The sequence below is a fragment of the Simochromis diagramma genome, unplaced genomic scaffold (assembly GCF_900408965.1).
Source record: "Simochromis diagramma unplaced genomic scaffold, fSimDia1.1 OVJJ01000816.1, whole genome shotgun sequence".
Classification (NCBI taxonomy): domain Eukaryota; kingdom Metazoa; phylum Chordata; class Actinopteri; order Cichliformes; family Cichlidae; genus Simochromis; species Simochromis diagramma.
This window is the reverse complement of record NW_024386908.1, coordinates 15,926,005-15,946,225: the sequence shown is the minus strand read 5'-3', so window position 1 is coordinate 15,946,225 and position 20,221 is coordinate 15,926,005. Positions and strand designations below refer to the sequence as shown.

General features: G+C 38.9%; 1 protein-coding gene across 4 annotated transcripts in view; it reads right to left on the bottom strand.

The window, feature by feature from the left end:
- Window positions 1-278: 278 nt before the first annotated feature.
- Window positions 279-20,221, bottom strand: part of rassf3 (Ras association domain family member 3) — a 69,364-nt gene continuing 49,421 nt past the window's right edge. For all 4 annotated transcript variants that reach the window (XM_040035688.1, XM_040035689.1, XM_040035690.1 and 1 more), the window contains 5 exons: window positions 7,469-7,576; window positions 5,683-5,841; window positions 5,347-5,434; window positions 3,495-3,610; window positions 279-2,712 (listed from right to left, as the gene is read on the bottom strand). In XM_040035688.1, coding sequence (XP_039891622.1) covers window positions 2,563-2,712; window positions 3,495-3,610; window positions 5,347-5,434; window positions 5,683-5,841; window positions 7,469-7,576 — 621 coding nt within the window. In that variant the 3' untranslated portion in view covers window positions 279-2,562. The remainder of the gene's footprint in view (window positions 2,713-3,494; window positions 3,611-5,346; window positions 5,435-5,682; window positions 5,842-7,468; window positions 7,577-20,221) is intronic.

The window sequence follows — 20,221 nt, the reverse complement described above, 5'->3', positions numbered from 1 at the left end:
GAAATGCTCCAAATCAATAGATACTACATTTCCCATAATCCAACATTTTCTAACATATTCCAGTTGGCCGCCTTCTCTTTTAAACCTTGCGTGTTAAAGTTTATAATACTGGACTTTTGCCCATGATAACCCAGAGATTATATATAAAAATTAATTCATTAAATTCTAAAGGCCCTTTTTTGCTTCCATAAAATTAACCCAGTGTTTAATAATAGAAGAAACTGGGGTTAAAACCCCTTTAAATAAAACCTCTAAACTATATATACTGTATGTTTTTTCCCTCTGGTGGGATGAGGCCCCTAATAGATGTTTTGCTCCAGGCAACAACACAAAAAATATCTTTGGTTATAACAAAAATAAAAACAAAATAACTCTATAACATAAATCAAGTTTGACACAGAAGCAAGAGAACAGTTGGCGTGTTTGATCACTAGATGGCGACAGTCTCCTACAGAAACGCCCTGCAGCACCCTCAGTTTGACATCATTTAGTACCTGCAGCTCAAACAGCAAACAGCATTTTGCAACATAAAGATAAAATGCAATGAACATTAATGTTTTGACTTGTTTGTCCAGATTATTGACTGTTTTCTTTAAAATAACCCCCCCCAAAAAAAAATATTCCACGCAAACAAGAAAAAGCCTCTTTGACTTTTAACTGATAAATTACATCACCACAAAAAATATTGCATATATATATCAAAGGTTTTTAAGGCCCTTTCTTAAGAAAACCCTTTTCTCGTTGAGCCTTCTTTTGCACTCTGATGCATTTCTTTAGTTTTTCTGCCTTTAAACCCTCATGTTTACTACAGTCCTGCGTGCCTTGATTTGTGTCCCACTCTTATTTTATCCTTAAGAGAGGTTTATGAGGTCAAGGCTGCACATTTTAATTCAAGATAAGCGTATCAAAAAGTTGCGTTTTAAATGAATGCCTGCTGACAGACGGGTTGAAACACACACAATGCCGCCGTTTTTCCTCCCTGGTCTCAGCAGCTATCAGCACTCACAGACCTCCTTTTCTTGCACTCATGGATTCGAGGAGCTCACATAATGCAAAAAGTGAACAAGCAGTTAATCAAAGTGACTTGCGGTTGGAGGAAACCCCCGTCACGGTCCTCAAGGCCACGGTCACATTGCTTGTATGAGTCTTTCCCATGTCTTAGCTCCTCGTGCCATTTATCTTCCCCTAGTTTTTGTCTTTCCTGCATCTAATGTTTCTTTTCTACTTCCTCTGAACCTCTCAGTCAACTTCCAGAAACCTGTCAAATCTCCACACTGACCACATGGTGGTGGTGGGGGGGGTCAAAGTTCAAGCAGTTTGCTTCAGTCTATTCAGCTCATGGTTCACGAAACTCTGCTGGTGGTGGAAAAAACAAAGGCTTCAGATCCCACCAGTTCATCTTCACTCCACATGAAAAAACAAACAGCTTTTTTTTTTGGTTTTTTACAGACTGCAACCAAAACTAAACTACTTCCTGTTAAGTTCCAGTTAAGACTCATCTTATCGTTCTTTTACTCTTCCTATTAAAAATCTCTCTAGAGTTCCTGCATCTGTTTTCCGTTACGTCACCTTTCATTTCTCCTTTCTTTCATGCAAACAATCTCAGGCTGGCTTTTATGGAGTCCTAAATGTGCCAAAAAATATGAACAGATAATTAAATTCCATATAAATGGATAACGAATATAATAAGAATTTCTTCTCAGATTCATATATTTTGATTGGACATGTTTTTGGAACGGCTAAATCCAGAAGAACTCCAATCCATTTTCATTCTTTGTAATTAGAGCTATTATTATAGGAATCAGTATTTACTTTTACAACTACTGTGGGTTAAAATAACTCCATTTTATGATAACTTTTTTTTAAATGGTCTTTCATGCTCTGATGTTTGGATTTTCTGTGTCCTGCCGAAGTCTGAAAAAACTATTCTCAGCATCTGTGTCAACAAGCAGATTGTTGCTCCGCCTCTACAATAAAACAAAAATAAGACTTTGTTTAAAAAAGAAAAAGAAAAAACAATAAAAAGCTTCACCCATATAAATTAAAAAAAAAAAAATATGTACAGACCTTTAAAACACACAAATTAAATAAAAATAATTCAACATATGGCCTTGAGTCTTTCACAAGTTCAAAGGATAAAAAGGTGAGGGAAACAAAAAGGATGAACTGCATAAATTATGTGACAGCAGGACAGAGTGAGAGAAGAAGAAGAAGAGAGGGATGGACGGCGAACAGGGAAGAGGATGAACGGATATGGCACAGTGAGTGAATCTTTGGTGTTTGCAGGCAGACGGAGCCGAGCGGGAAGCAGTTTGAAATCTTGAATCCAGCAACCAAAATTCTGTCTGTTCGTCTTTTTTATTTGCAGTCTCTTTTTTCTGTCCTCTTGTCATCCTTTATTATCCCTTCTTCCAGGTGCTGGATCCTCTCTCCTGATTCTGTGTTCACATCCCTCCCTCCATCAAAATGTACACCAGGAGATTATAAAATGAAAAACAAAACAAAACATCCCCTTCGTCCCTCTAGGGGGCAGTAGTCCTTTTTCGAGGAGGTTATATCCTCTTAAGAAGGCCCCCTGACCTCCAGCAGTGCCTCCTGCAGTCTCTGCCGGTAGGTTTCATAGCGACGAATTACTGCGTCCTTCTGCTCCTGTTCCTCCTTTTCAAGGATCCGCAGGAAGTTTTTCAGCTCAGGGATGGAGAAGGCATCCCACTGAGGAGAAAAGCAAGAAAACTTCGCTCAGTTCTGTTTTTTCCTTTTTAATTGATAAAGTATATGTCTATGGATGATGCTTGATAGTACAGTAGGAGTGGTTATTTCTCTTTTTATGCGTAGCATCCATCTTGGGATAACAACAATGGCACCTTTACTACTTTTTAAAAACATGTTTTTTAAGAAGTTTGTCGTAGAAGTTTCACTAGTAAAACAATTCTTTTTTAAAAATAGTCAGCTGCTAGGTTTGAATATAGAATGATAACAATAATGTACAATGATAACTTAAAGTAAAAGATTTAAAAGGAACGGGGAAAAAAAGACTAGGATGGTGATTGCCAAACACTGTGGCCCCCTGTTGGGCTGTAAAGGTACTACAGAATTCATTTACAGTCACTTTCTTTGCCAGTTTTCGTCAATTTTTGCTTAAAAATTGCGATTGGATATTTAAGTCATGGGGATTTAAAAAAAAAAAAAAAAAAAAAAAAAAGTACTTGTTCATTTTCTGCCTTTTTAAAAAAAAAAAAAATCATAAACTCATGTTTGTTAAGAGCAAATGCTGGGAGATACTTGAGATCAAACAGTTTATGGCAGGTCAGCCTCAATAAATCCTCAGAAGATCTAAATCAAATGAAAACACAAAAGAATTGTGCATTAGATTTTAAAGTTTTGAAATGGGCCACAGCAGCGTTTCGTTTGGGAATGGCTGAACTCCGAGACGAAAGAGCACAGAGGCCAGGAAGATGTCAATAAAGCTGAAATGTGGTGATAATCAGTGTTACCATGACTTCTCCCGTCTGCTGTTCTTTCAGGACAAAGCTGAGCAGGTCTGGGTCGGGTCCCGCCACCAGGCGAAGAAACAACGGCTTCTCAGCATCCGCCAACTTGCATGTATAAACTGCAAAACACACACACACAAACAGATTTAATTAGTCTGTACAGTATGCACGCTGCATGCAACCACAGGCAGCTGTTCCTCTGTGCACATATAAATGGATTTGGCAAAGGATGAAAGGATGGGAGCGCCATATTACCATGCGGTAGTTTACAGGAACAGACAGTGAGGGACAGATTCTGTTATTGCCAGCAATGTATTTACATCTGCAAAAGATGTAGAAGGTGCTAGAGGCTTGATTATTCTGACATTCACATATTTCCAACCATCGGTTTGTCTGCTGACAGCATCAGAGGACAAAAGCCTATTTTTCAGGGCTTACGGTGTAATTAGGATGTCAGGGTAGTGTGTATATTCATTTACAGACCTCCTGCTTCATCAGTGTGTTCTCAGCCCAGTGACACTTTGTGATGTTCCTTCTGCAAGGTGCCCTTTAGCCCTCTGGCCCCAAAAGTATTGCTCATGTTTAACAAAGATGCAAAGTCCTTGTAAGGAGGTTGGAGAGTGCTGGGGGCATCATTTCTTGGGTTAACAGCCAGAAGACTCTGGTTTCTACTCCTTTTGAGCACTTTGTGTTTTAGAACTACTTAGTTAGGGTTAGGAAAAGATTGCAGTTTGGGTTAAAACCCTCACTGGCATACCAGTAACCCTGCTCGTTAACAAAGTGTCAAAGGAGTGACCAATCAGCATCTGTTCTGCCTTAATGCATGCCACAGCACACACAACAAAGACCGGTTTTCTGACAAAGCAGTTCTAACCGACAGCGATGAAAACAGTCTGACTCTGTGTGTCGCTTACAATTGCATTTTTTGTCTCTTCCTAACAAATTCTGCATATTTGTATGTTGACCAGCATTTATTGGTTTAGAAGATTTACAATTATTTTAAGGCTTTCTAACTTTCAGAAGGGCTTAAAATAAAAGTGAACAACTAAAAAAAAAAACCGGTGAGCAGAAGCAAAACAATTGAAGGAGACGTTTCTGCACCCTGTACATCCCTACAAGCTTTGGTTCAAATGATTCTCTTCTTTACATATCCAAGTTCTCCTCAACCACATCGTGAGTCGTCTCGTCTCAATTTGAAACAGAAAGTCGAAGATGTTTCTACGTTTCCAGACCGCAGTTAAATCTCAGACACTTAACTTTTCTCCTGAAACACCAGACAAGTTCATTAAAAGTCCTCAAGTGTCTGCAGTCAGGCGTCTGTCTAGACTCTGTCTTTTATTAGCTGTACGTCTCCAGTCATGAATGCAAACCAGAACAGGAGCGTTTAAAGAAGGGGGAGAAAACACACAAAAACACTAAATCTATAAAAATTTGAGTTGAAATGACTCACAAGCTTCAAACAAGCATCTGCGGGTTGTGTTTATAGTTTTAAATCAATGCATAAGGTTAATAAACTGTCTTCTCCTCACTGAAAGACATCGTGTGACACCCAACAGCCTGTAACAGCTGCTCATTCACAGCATGGATGTGCGCTGTATTTATATCTGCATGTGTGGGTATCCCTGGTGAGCTGTTATAGTAGGGAGAGCCTCTGGCATCCAACATGAGGGTGAGGCACACACACACACACACACACACACACACACACACACACACACACACACACACACACACACACACACACACACACACACACACACACACACACACACACACACACACACACACACACACACACACACCCCCGAGCGTGGCAATAGTGGCATGAAACCCCGTCTCTCACACCCAGTCTTACCCTGCTCCTCCCGCCGGTATCTCTTGTACAGGGCATATTTAGCTGGGTTGTCTGCAATTGTGAATTTGCTCAGCAAGCCGACGATCACCTGAAGACACGCGAGAAAGAAAAACACCCATCAATATTACTCTGACAGCTCTTCTAGAAGATTTTTGTGTTGCTTTGTCGTTAATTTATTGCTCAAAAGGATAAAGAACATACAAAACTGAGTGAAATCAATGAACTTAGCCCTGTCTGTCTCTCGACTTCAACCGGTCTGTCATCAGATCATAATTAACCTATTAAGCAGGCTGCAGTGTGTTCACATGTGTGTGTGTTTGCGTGTGTATTAACAACCTCTTTGACTGTGGTTTTCGAGCTGACATGAAGGGTGTTGGAGACTCCTTGGGGCAGATAGAAGGCCTCCCCGGCTCTTGTCTGACTTCCCTGCACCGTCATTGGCCTCCGCAAATCCATCTGGACCTTGATGAAACCCGTGTACACACCGCCCCCACCCTGACAGAGACAGAGTTAATGTTTTAATGTGGCCACTATGGTAGCTGCTACATGATCTCTCCAAGTGAGCCCAGTTCACCCAATAAGCCCAGTGTGACCTGCAGGACAGATGGCCCCAGATGGAGGAAGACTATCTTAATCTCATTACTCCATATGGGGCTGGGAGGAGTGTGTGTGAAGGTCACGAGTAGACAAAGAGGCCAAGTATGAAGAGAAGTAAAAAAACAAGTAGACGTCAAAGATGGAATGATAAAAAGACAAAAACGGGATGAACAAGAAAGACAAATCCTAAAGAATGAAGACGGAAATTGGACAGAAAAGGTGTGCTGAAACAGAAACATGCAGGCTTCTCATAGTGAAACTACCCATTCATCCACTCACTACTTAAAATATGCAGAGCAATCGGCTCCAAACTGTCCTGATGATCTATTAACTGCAAAAGTAACAAATATTCTCAGTTCTCAGTTTTTTTAAAATATAAATGAAAATAAACATATGGACTTTTTTTTTTTTTTTTTTTTAAAGGATTGAATGTGAGCTCTGAAACCCATTTACAGACATTATTATAATGACTGTGGAACAAACTGACTGTGAAAGTTAAAGTTTCACGATGAGCATCTTATGAATACACCCACTTTGAGTTATGACTCATTTCAGCATAAAATATTTTGGAAAGTATCATCATTATTTCCTTAATCAGCGAGTTTGTCTTTTTTCTCAGTTATAAAAAAGCAAAACAATGACAAGTAATTAACAATGGAGTGTTTAAAGGTAGCTCAAGTTCCCAACAGACTTTATTATCAACTGGAAAATTGCACAGATTAGCCTTAGACAACACTTTGTTTTAATCTTTATATAATGCTCTAGTAGTATGGCATTTGATCTCATTACATACATGCTGATTTGGGCATGAGTGACCAATAGAAGCTGATATTATGTGTTTATGCAGCTTTTTTGTCCATTTATTGTCTTTATATTCTAAAAACTCATATTCAAATGTATAAATGAATGTAAACTTTTTATTGGCCAGTTAAAATGTGATTTTTAGTGGACAGACTCAGTTATTATGTCTGGGCTCCCCTCTGAGTGTCAGACTAGAATCTACTGGCCTTTAGATGTGCCGTTTCCCATCTGTTAAGAGTGCGGTCAGCTTAACTCCTTGTCTGAAAATAGATGATTTTCCATGACTAAGGGGAAAAAAACCTCAGGAAACATCCTCTGTAACCTGCTGCTCCTTCAAAAATGCTTGCATTCTTTCATGTGGTGCTTTAACGGCCAGAAAACCCCAGTTTCACCTGACATCTCTCATTTCTACTGAAATTCACTCTGAGTTGAAGTGGAGAGAGACAACTTCAGACACCTGTCACGCTGCCAATGAAAACACTGCGGGGCGAGAACAATAGCGGGAATAACATCACATCACTCTGATGCGAGCACTGAGGAATGCTGGGAGCAGGAGGGAGGCAGAGGTAACACGGCAACATTATAAACCTCAAAATCTGAGATTTAGAGCCTGCACAGCTCTGCAGGAGTCTGGAGAGTGGAACCATTAAGACGGGCCTGGTTGATGGGTTTTGTTTTTTAAAAGGTGTGTTTGCATGAGTGCGTGTGCGCATATTATACTCACCAGCGTCATTTTAAGGTGGTCTTTGGTTAGCAAGTTGTACTGCTCGATTCTCTGCCAGATTTCCTCTTTGCTGAACTCTGTCCGCAACTCTCTCTCCTTCTCCACATCCTTAGAAGAAAAGGGACAAAGGAGGAAAGGAAACGCGACATGATAAGTCACAAACCAGCCAGGATTATTAAAACAATACATCCTCTGTTTAGACAACAGTGGTGGGACACAAAAACGAGGGAGGGAATAATTCTTTCTAATCCAAATCAAGAACCAGCGTTTTATTTTCTGATTTTACAGGATGATACACGGCAATACTACAAAGCTGTGCACATTACTCTGACATAATGTACTGTATCTCTTGTTGGTTTCAAGTGGGTGAGACAACTTTAAAACCAAAAAGATCTCTTTATAAACAAGCCTTAAAACAGATAACCAGAGCTCCAAGGTGCTCAGGGTGAGTGTAGAGCTGCCAAGAAGAAGCTCTGCTTCTGCACAATCCTCCTGTTTAAGTTCATTAAGGAAAGCAACGAGCACCCCGACAGCTCGAAATGTGTAGAGTTTCATATTTTTCTCATCATGCAAAAAAATTAAAAAAAGGATTCTAACAAATAAGTCATGCTAACATAAATCAAATCAAGCATTTTTTTTAACCTCTATCATCTGATTTTTATACTATGCTTATTAAATTTTGATGATATAATCTGGTTATCCGGTGTTCCCAGGCAGAAAATGGATGGATAAATGAATAAATAAAGCTATTTAATAGTATTAAACCCAATCATATTTAGCCCAGTTTTATACGTGCAACAAGCCAGCTTTTTTTTATTACACAAAAAAAAAAAAAAAAAAAAAAAATTCAATAAATTAAGTAAAAAGAGGACAGGAAGTGGCTGCTTCTTTACCATTTGATTTATAACAATAACAAGAAGTCAGAAGGAAAAAAAAAGGCAGCAAGGAGTATAAGCGTATTTACAATACGTCATCACAATAACACCAGTGAGTATTAAGGGGGTTTCCGTGTGGCCCCGCCCCCTCATATCAGCTTGAGAAGAGTAAACTTGTTAAGATGATGTTTGTTGATATAAGTGCTCTGCAACAGACAAAATGTAATCCCCACTTATATTTGTCATGAATATATTTTGTCAAAATATACCTTCCTGTGAATATAAACAGGTGTCAAGTGTCTGCTTTTTTTATTTTTATTTTTAAACTAACAGCTCTGACTGGAGGGCGAGTACATGACAAAAACACCTTTTTACATCAGTGTAGGTCTCATGATAAGAGACTGACTCCTAATTTTAGACTAAAACATCCTGGAGGAAAGAGCTAACACTTCATGAGAATCGCATTTGAAAATATAACATAAGCAGCACAAAAAAAAAAAAAAGAAAAAAAAAAAAGTGTGTTTTTAAGGAGAGAGACGTCTCGTCTGACTGACCGGAGGCCACGTGGACTTGAAGAGCATGCATAAGCGATTCAAACAGCCTGTGATGTGTGTGGCATGTATGTTTGACAAGTCAGCCACACAACAGACCTCACTGTGAGAGTCGCAGATCACACATCAGCACTGTGGTTTTATAAATAACCCTAGAAGAAGATAGGGGGAGGCCAGAGGGTGGGGAAGGTCCAAACTTAGGTCAGCTGATAGGAAATGTTCACAATAAAGACAAAAAGAACCAATATGAGAACACAAACATACACATCCAAACCCTTTTTAATGAATCCTAAATGAGAATGCATTATATGTAACTGCAGGCTACGTGTGTAAAACTAATTCAGGTCACATGAAACAAATACGTTACATAATGGGTTGTAAAGTCAGGGATGTTGATCTCAGAGCCAAATAAAATGGTTTCTAGAAGCCTCTGAAGACACATGGCCGCTTTTCAGAGGTAAGAAAGTGATTCATATGTAGCTCAAATAACAGCTGTTACCAACTTTAAACCTGAATACTGATGTTTTGGAGTTATAAATGACTATGAGGAAGGTTTAAATGTTTCCTAAAACATTTCAGGAAAGCCTCCATGTGTTACAGGGGAAGTACCCAAGCAACAACTAACATAAGGGCTATAGACTGCAGTTCCTCTAGTTGCCACTTTAGGCTAACTCTAAAGTGAATCAATATCCATAGACTCCCATCTTAAAATGGCAAAAATATTTTAACGTTTTATCGTTTTATCCTCTAAGAGCAGCATCCTCCTTTATAAGAACTATAAGGGGGTAAATCCTATGGATGTTCTGCCTGGCCTTTGTGGTCTAACCGCTTTGACTTATCGAAAGCTCACTGCAGCTCATCTAAACTCTTTAAAAAGCCAAACATTGTCTTCCTATAATAAAACCAATTAATTGTGTGGCCGAGAACTTGACATCTTCAAATTTTAATGTCAAAAAATTATCAGCAGATTATAGAACAACGGAGTAAATAATCAGCTCCTCTCCACAGATGTTGTTTTTTTACTCCAAGTCACATAATTTTTTAAAGCTACAACTTTAAGTCTCAAAGCAGTGGATTCCAGATGTTCAAAGCAGAATTTAAACCTGATTTCTATTATTTTCTGTTTATATATGAGAGTGCCAGTGCAGATGCTCTAGACCGACTTTAATTCCCCAGCAGTCTGAGCTTACATGGGCATAGTGCAGCTCTCCGCAGCATCTATTAAAAACCACATACACACACACGCACACACACACACACGCACAGCAGAATCTAGGCAGGCTTTGAAGGCACATACACCCTTATATGGATAACACACGCACACAGTGCTCAAAGTAAAGACAAGGTGCCAATACAGCATGTGCAAACGCTGAGGTTTATGGCTCTGAGAAAAAACAGCAATGCCAGTTTAGGTCCGCGCTAAAGTGCTTTATGTTTAAGGATAACACTAATCTGACAGATTTACTTCTCTGCAGTTACATTTACTTTACTCTTCTAATGCATGCTTACCTGATTACAAAAGAAAATATGGGGATCTTTTCAGGGGGAACTTGGCGGTCACTGCCTGAAATTATGAATCCCGTGCATTTATTGATGGTTTATGAGTTGAAGTAGGTCACTAAATGGATTAAAAGAAAATTTAGATTGTTTTTAGCTTCATTTGTTTGAGTTCTCAAAAGTAAGAAATTACTGTTTTACCTTTTGAGGGTTTTTTGGGGTTTCAAGTTGTTGCATAAAAATAAGCAATTTGAAATCACTGCAAACAACAAAACAAGATAATAAAAATGATCATGCATGTTTACTGAGCTATTATTCAGCCTCTATAGTGACACTAAGTATGTACAGTTTTAGCACTGTGGTACTGCTATAGTCCTTCATTAATTAGTACACTATGATTAACACAAACCTTAATAATAATAATAATAATAATTAGTTGTTATCCTTAAATCTGTGACACATAAAATAAACCTTTATTTATTTATTTTTTATTTTTATTTCTTGGCCCAACCTGATCTTTCAATTTGGTATTTTTGCTGAAAGCTCCAAATACTCAGTTTTCCACCTCGGTCAACAACTCCTTTTGTGCTGTGAGAGACTTGACAAAACCTGTTTTAGGTTTTGTCAAGAAAGCCTGGTTATGTTGAACTTTACAGTACACGCCTCTGAAGTCACCTCCTGACACCCTGTTGATCTTAATCTGTCCGTGTAATAAGTCCAGACACTGACTCATTGGGATTAAAGCAGATCTGATCAGTCACACGGGCACAGAAACAAAGTCACAACAGTTCGAGTCCCTGTTTCACAGATGCTTTCATCTACTTGGTAATACCTGTGTCTACCTGAGTGTCGTGACGTTGATTTTGACCTGCTGGGGTTTTTCCACCATCGGTCTCACCTTTAAGTGGCTGCTAGGTTAGACGAGTCAAAGCTTATTAGCAGGAAGTGACAGATAAGCAGATTATGTGCCATCTCAATGTGCACACGGAGAGGACAAAAATGAAAGAGAAGGTAAGATGTGAGTGGGGATATGATAAGAAATACTCCCTCAAGGGGAATCCTTCCTTCCATGACTCTGCAGAGTTTGTGTTTGTTTGTGGGAGATCGTGTAGGTCAGTAGATAACCCTGCTGATCTACATCAGCTGTCCTCACCTCATCTTAAATAGTCAATTCAATGCTTCCACACACCTTCCCTCTAATGAGTTTCCCGATAAAAGTCCTAATTAACCAGTTTAAGCAGAGAAACAGCAGGATTAAAGTGACATTAGTACGAAGCAGGCGTGTGTGTGAATGTGAGCGTGTCAGCTTCTCCACTTCGAGCAGGGTAGACGGGGTTAAAGGTAACTGGGAGGGAGACAGTGACCACAATCCAAACAAACAGGACAAGCAGAGCACAGCGGAGCTGCAACACAATGAGGTCATGGTCCAATTTAAGCGTGCAGCGAACCCTCCCACCAAAGCTGGAAGAGCAACGCTGCACTGAAGGGACAGAGGAGAACAGAAAGAAGGTTTTTAAAAAGAGGTCTGCCATGACATTATTAATCACAATGAGTCAAAGAAGGACAAAAAGGCCTTTAAACATCAGGCTCCACCTTTATCACTTCACTGAAGTCTACAGTTGGTATGTGTGGGAAGTGATTTCAGTGTTTTCTAGGGAACTCTTGATTCTGCGTCAATTCAGAAGACAGAAGTTTTAAAGAAGTGCTGAACTGGTTCTTTAGAAGTATTGATTTGCACTAAAAGCTGAATATTTTCCAGCTTTGTGGCCAAATTTGTTGGAATTTTTTTCAGACGAGTGAATCCTAAAGTCCAAGATCCAGCATTACTTGTTTAAACAGACAGGGCACCAATATATATTATTAAGTTTGTATATCAACATGATATGTCTTATTAATACTGTGAGTATGCAAGACAGTGTATTCTGTCCACAGGTTGAAAAAGACAAAAGCTATATAGAAACATGCTGCTAATGGAGCATAAATGAGGTTTGAGTGGTGGAAGGTGATAAAGGCAATGATATGCTCAGTTAAACCACCAAAAAAAATTGTGGTTCTTTTAAGTTTATTGTATCAAGACAGGTGACGTATTTCATTCACGACAGGCTATTAAAATTCTTTCCAAGTACAAAGTGGCAGTATTTATATTTGAAGAATAATCAGTGCATCAGACCAAGTGTAAAAGCAGAACTGAGTCAGCGGGGAAAAGGAAGAGAAAGGCCGTATAAAAGTGAGGAGACAGAAAATGAAGCGCGAACAGAGGAAACCATCGAAGGGGAGAGTCATATCAGGCTTTACATTGAAGTAATCTGAAGGAAAACTGGTCTTTTGTTTTCTCTGGATCTTATCGCACACACACCATTTGTCTCTGTTTAGCACCGTCACGCTCGTCTGCATCGCCTGTCTGTAAACACATGACATCACTGTGTGCATGTGTTGATAAAACACGCTTAGCTCAGACTAACACTGTGCACTTGTGTGTTAAAGGTGCTATAGGCAGACTAAACACAGTCATTCACCTAAACTGAACCTATATTTTAAAGGACAACAAAGACACTTCGAGTACAGCTGGGTAGTTTTCTGTCCTTGTCTTTGACTCAGATCTGTATGTTTGGGATAATTAAAGGCAAGTCCGTTTAGCAAAACATTGACAGGAGTTAACACCGGGACACTCCTCTATAGGTGCAATATATTACATCATTCTCTCAACTCTATCCCTCCTTTATCTTCAGTGGTGCTGGCGCTTTCATGGAAAGCTCTTGACTTTTTCCAGATTCTAGAAGATTCTCCAGTATCTGTGGTCTAGTTTTAATGTCACCTGTGTTTTCCTAAACAAATTCTTAAAACTTAAATGAAAAAAAAAAGCAATAAATGTTCATTACAAGCTTTTAAAGTCTGATGGGACATCTTTAAAGATTTCATTATCATCTGAAAATCATCATGAGACTAAAGAAAGCGCCAAGCGTCACTCTGGAGAAGCTTAATCATAGATTGTTTGAAATTCTGTTTTATGTTATAAAAATGAACAACGAGCCTTCATTTCTTACTGTAAACGGTGTATTTTAAAATTAATTCTGCTTGCTTCGAGGCCAGCTTCACATTTCTGTACTGACTCGATGACTACAAATCATGTTCATTTCCCACTAAACTGAAATAATTAACCAAAAGTCCACACGGTGAACACGTTTATATCAGCTATACTTGGCAATAACTTTGCACACACAAAAAGAAAGAGAAACTAGCAGCAACTACTGAAATTTATTCCCAATCTCTCTTTTAAAGCTGAGGCTACTTTCTACTAGGATAACAAACCAAAACAAAAGCACCTTTTATTAATTTCCCCCCTCCACAGCCTCCCTCTCTCTGTTCCTTCCTGCCGATCCATGGGGGGAAGTCGAGCCCAGCCACACCTTTCCTCTCAGCATTCCTACAGTAATGCACGTGCACATGCATGTGCAACATCACTTAAATGTCCCACAGACGTCCTCATACTGTTCTTCTGTAACAGACAGGTCGTACGCACACGTTCCAGAGTTACTCGTGCATCTATACATGTTGAGGTATTTTGCTTTTCTTTATTTCTGTCATGTCTATGTAATATTACATTGTCAGATACTTATATTAAACATGACCAAAGCTTCAAATATCAAGGTCAGACGTATGCAGAAGTAATCCCAGTAAGGGTTGGGGAGATTCAGACTGCTCTAAACTGTTTTTTTCTACTCTTGTTTTTATATGATGTCATAGAGTGAGGGGATATCCCCGCCTACCTGCTGTTCAAATCATCCGTTTAAGAGCTGAGATGATGAAGATTTGAGAAGCTGCATCAAGGCTACGTATAAGACAAATAAGGATTACTTTGAACACTGAAACTTGCAAAGCTGCTCCAGCAGAGTAGCTGTAAACCACAATTATCCATTTTCTATAACCACTAGCTATCATTCATTCACACTTTGGAGGATTTCCAGAGCCTCGAGGCTGACAAAGCTGCTAGATGCCGTCTCTAAGCTGTTATTTTAAGCTTTGTTAACTCTTCAAAAAAGAGTGAAAATATCCAGTGTTACTCCTCAACACAGCCCAAAGCTAAGATATTATGTACATGATTTATAAGGGGGAGAAGCTGCAAATAACACAGCTACCCCCAGCAAACTTTAGCAATTTCAGCTTAAATAAACAAAAACAAAAGAAACAAAACTGAAAAAATAAAGTTACTTTAAAAAATGCTTGCCAGGTGATTAAACGTGTATCACTTTGACTCTCAATCAAACTAACCTGAGCAACATTAGCTTTTTGTTGTTCTTCTGATATCATTAAAGATATTATTGCCTTTTTCTTGAAGAAGGTTCAAACGCGCTCAAAAATAATCTGCATTAAAATGAATGTAAAGATAATTACAAAACCTCATCAAAAGAGAGGAGAGTCAGAATATCATTAAATACAATCCAAACACTTATTTATAGACCAAAATCAAGTTGTTAATAAGTAAAATATTCAGCTTTAACCTCAAATATAAAGTTTAAAAGCAGGCAAAATATGAAATAAGTCAGAAAGAAGAGAAAATGATGTTATTGTCTCTGCATGCCAAGAGGTAAAAACCTGCAGACTAAATCAGCAGGACCACACAGAGACATCACTTCAGCACAATGATGTGAACCAAACTGGACCGCTGACAATGCGTTCTGAGTGCGGTCAGGGAAGTACACCATGAAAACATGTTCAGGACACACAGTTAAGCCTCAGCTCAATCAGCAGCCTGTGAGGAGACCACCAGGCCACCCAGAGATGGAGAGCGCTCTGCTCCCAACACCGACAAAGACGTGCAGAAGATGAAGGAGGAACAGGGTTAGAAGAAAAAGCAGGGAGTGAGGAAAAGAAAAAGTAGAGAAAAAAAATGAAATAAATCAAAACAGTTTCTGTCGTTAGCAGCTGTCATATTCTGACGCCACGTTTAATAAAGCCGGGTCGCTTTTCTTCTCAGGCTCCGCTAACACTCAGGCTGTTGACACAGTTGCGTTGGAGATGAATACAACATTGAAAGCATGACGCCGCTGCTGTCTAACCGTTTGGGTCATCAGCCCAAACTGCTAAGTGCCTGCTGAGAAATGTTCTCATTAGCCTGAAAAATGGCTTTCATTAACACAGCTACATACAGGGGAAAACACACTGCTGAGGAAAGACTCACACAAGCAATCGTGTCTATAACAAACCCTCGATCGATACAAATTAAGACTGATGTTGGAATAATGCATTATAATTTGGTCTATTCTGGTCTTGCCACACATGACAGGACACAAATAAAATATATTTTTAGGACCTTATTATTCTTGATTTTAAGACCGTAACAATTCCCAGGAACACTGGCTGAAGTCGAGGCTTTGCACAAGAAGAATTGAGCAACAGACCCAAAGAGGTGTGTTCATGTGTGTGTTCATGTGTGTGTGTTGGGGGGAGGGAGTGAGTAAGCATGTGTGGGCTGAGATTTTGAAACTTCATAGTTCTGACCTTGGAGGAAGGCAGTGAAACAAACGAGGTGTGTTTGAGCCAAAGATAATGGAGAGATCCCCTCGAGACTTTCATTCCACTGAAAACAAACTGCAGATTACTTTCAATATCGTTTTCAGTTATTATTGATGACTGAATAAATCATTTATCGCCTGACCCATGAACTTCTAAAAAAAAGAATTAAATGAGAGAAATATATAAATCCCAACAGCTAAAGATCACTATCTGATCAATATGGAGGGTTTTTTTTTTCCTTTTTTCACTGATTTGTTAAAATGTACTTTTGATTACTGATTATTTTATTATTTATGACATTATTTTTTTGTCATCTATTGGCCAAGACATTCACTGAAATGCCCAATCTGACAGAACTTTGTGAAATAGTCATCTATTGATTAGTACGTCTGGACACTTTTCATGTTTTAGGACATTTAAAAAAAAAAAAAAAAAAAAAAAGACAAAACCCAAAAACATCCACATTTGGAAGCTGAAGGGTTGACAGTGGTGTGAATAGTCTCACTGCTACAGTTTTTTTTAGTGGAGTTTTTAACTGTAAATTAATTGGTTAGGTTTAGGTGATAAAAAAAAAACAGTTTAATAAATTATTTTTTCAAAAATGTTCAAATGCAATGGTTATCACCTTTTTCATAGGGTTCCAGGGGACTTGTACTCCTACGCTGTGGGTTAAACCTGATGTGCACCATCGCATCGACATCAACAGCCCAACCACAAATGTTCCATAAATGTAAACTTGCGTCCTACACCGCAGTGCTAGAAATGAAGCATAAGGGTTGGATCCATGCTGCACTTACAAAATATGCTGCCTGTGTAAATAAATTAGTTTCAAAGTCACGCTGATTACAACGAAAAACAACAACCAGAGGACAATTTGTGATGTTGAACACAAACGGAGCGCTTTTTCAGGGCTCTCTCACATTTTCCCAGGGTTAGAAAAGACCTTAATAGCTGATAGTTTTGGTTAAACTAATATAATTTCCTGTCACATTGCTTATCCTTGATTTGAATCAACAGTTACAGTACGGCCCCAAAAATAGTGTTATTTCTAAAAAACAAAAACAAACAAACAAAAAAAAAAAACAAAACATTTTCATCCTGATGGTCATGAAAACAAGTTACTGACCGACAATAACAAAGCTAATGTGAGGATGTCTGATGGAGTTAAAAACCCAGACACCAATAAGACTTAAAAGTTTAAAGTTTACTGAGGAGCTGGAAGGCTACAGGAACCCCAAACCAGTTTTCCAGAGACCTACATCGCCAACTCTCATGCAAAAGAAACAAACAAAACAAACAAACCAGCCTCATTAAATCCTTTAATGAGATGTTACAACCTCTCTGAGAGCCACAGTCATAATTTAGGCAAACACAGCCAAAGAAAGCAAAAGCAAACGAACACAACGCTGGCAATGAAGGTTTGTGGAACAAGGTTCGCTGCTGGCAAACCCCCCACAGCAGCCTCAGTTGAGTCACACATGAAGCAACAGGACAGCGAGTCAGTCATATCTGAAAACATGAACACTAAATCAGCCTCAGGCAGTCTAACACTCCTCCTCCAGGAAAGTTATATTGAGCCCCTGTTGGGTGTGTAAGCACACATGTTTATGACTTTCTGAAGATACTGTAGGCGTCAGTCTAATTTATATGCCCACCACTAGCACCATGTGACCAGGTACATTCCCATCACCACAACTGTGGTTAGCTTTGTGTTGTACTGTTGATAAGATGGATTAAAGTGAAAATGAAGCATGTTAAATAAAGATCCAGCAGCCATTTCAGTAATGCTGTGCTGAATAAACAGTGAGATTTTTAAGCAGTGACACAAGCCAGAGTGTAGGTTCGCTGGATTCAACTTTAGTGCTGCAAGTGTGCTGGAGACCACCATAAATAAAGGAATATAAACAGAGTTGGTGGGGAACAGGGAAAGCATGCTACAACCTGATCATGTTGGACACAGTGTTGGGATGATGCTATTGTTTTAGTTGTTTTTATTTTCTTATGGTATTATTCCTTCTCTTTTATATTTTATTGCATCATTGTTGTGCATTTTACTTATTTTAGTTGCATTTTCGTTTGTAAAGCACTTTGTGCAGCATGAGCTGTTAGAAATGTGCTGTATAAATAAACCTGACCTTGACTTTGATTAAAATGGCACAAAAGTCAAATGTGACGCTAAATAGCAGATATTAAGCCAATCAAACATGCGAGTTGTGGTGAAATTAGATTAGAGACAGAAACGAGACAAGAAACGAGGCAAGTCTTCGATGGAGCTACTTCAGATAATGAACAATAACAAGGTCCAGGGCAGACTCCACCAGATAACACTAACAGCTAAGCTCATATGAGAACAAGGAGTAGTTGAGTAGTTGAATAGTTGCCAGTGAAAGGGTAAAAGTATACAGTCTTGTAAACAATGGTTAAAAACAGGCTAATAAAGCTAGCAAAACATTAAAAATAAAACCCCCACTGAAATCCTTAGTGCTTAAGGCTCAATTATATCCATAATGGCTGTGCATATATTATATATTTATTTTTTTTATTTATTTATTTAAATACCAGCACACAGTGACTCCCCTGGTTACACAAAGACTTCCAATAGTATAGAAACTGATAGGAAAATGTCATTCACCTTCGCTTCACTGTGACAATACTAAACATTTTACGATGATGTCCAATGGCTCATTGGCAGACATGTCAACCACAAGTCGTTCAAGCTCACCTCTCCCTGGTCACATCCAACACTCAGCTTGAGTCTTCAACTGTAAAACATCCTAAGCCAATAGGTGCCATGGCAGAGGCTACGTCCATCTTTAACGCTTCAAAAGGTTTGATTTGATTTCCAACGAATAGCTGAGTTTTGGACAATTTTGGCACCACTACAACTTTGCTGAAAATTGGTTCAAACCTAACAATCCAAACCTGCGAACAGTTTAGAAAAGTTTAGGAAATCACAGCGATTTGCTGCCCTGACACTGACCTGATCATTCAAAAGTCTGGCCATGTTATACGAGCTTCCAACAAAAGTGCATATATATGAAGGAAAATAAGGAAAAGCATATCACTATAATTCCAGTTTAAACCAGTTACACAACCTAGGTCAGGAGCTTGTTGCAATCATATCATTTACTCATATTCATAGTCATTAAACTGATTCATAGTTTATTTTATAAAAACAGTCTTAAATTACATAAAGTAGTGCTAACAATTGTTGTGGCAATACAATGGAAACAATGAGCTGGGTCTGGATGGGCATTATAGTGAAAGCAAACAATACCTGTGAGATATGCAACTCCAAGTGGATGTTATGATGAAGAGTGTAATGTTGCCCTATAGTTAGACCAGCCCTACACCAATTACACTATGGTGGAAAATCCTTTTTAAGAGTCTGAATAACTCTCCACCTCCATACAAGCATACAGCAACGTTAAATCAGCTAGAAAACAGGTTCGGTTATAATCAGCAAAAACCCAAATGTCGAAACCACACACACCAAGATAATGATCACCAGACCATTTAAAAAAACAAAAAAAACAAAAAACCAACCCACAGACCGTGGAGGTTTTCAGTGTGACAGATCCAAGATTACTCTATTTCAAATGACACACAGGATGAAGGGTTACTTCACACACAAGTCTGTGAGTCTTCATACTGTCATCAGGGCTAAACCTAACGTTATGCATGTTATAGAGCGATGAGTGGGGCATATGGAAGTTTACTGACTGACACACCAATAACACGTCTTTTTTTAATGAACTGATTACTTAGGTGAGGTAGCTCGTCTGCCAAGGATCAGTGATGAAGTAGTAGGGAAAAGATTTCTTACAGCGTTAATTTACTTCAATACTTTAACGGCAGCAAGAGGAGAACTTGTTTTTCTATTGTACCAAGGGCAGCAGATGCCGCAGGTCTGTTGTTTTGGAAAAAGAAATGAAAATAAGGACAGTTGTGCATGAATGTCTTGCATTTCACTCTGATGATAACAAGCAAATTACAGAGAATCAGGACACCGTATGCAAACAATGTTACAGTGCAGCATAATAAATAGAAACCCAGACTTTTACATGAAATTCAAAATTCAATATGCTTTATACTATGACCCTACAATAATACAGAGAAAACCCTTTCAGATGGCCCTCTATGACCAAGCACTTGGTGACAGTGGGAAGGAAAAACTGCCTTTTAACAGCATCAGGCTCAGGGAGGTTCAGCCATCTGCTGCAACAGGTTGGGGGTGAGTTTCAGTTGTACAACACAACATGTTCGTATTAGGAAGTACAGCTAGTTGTAAACCACTCTAAGCTTCAGCTGTCTCA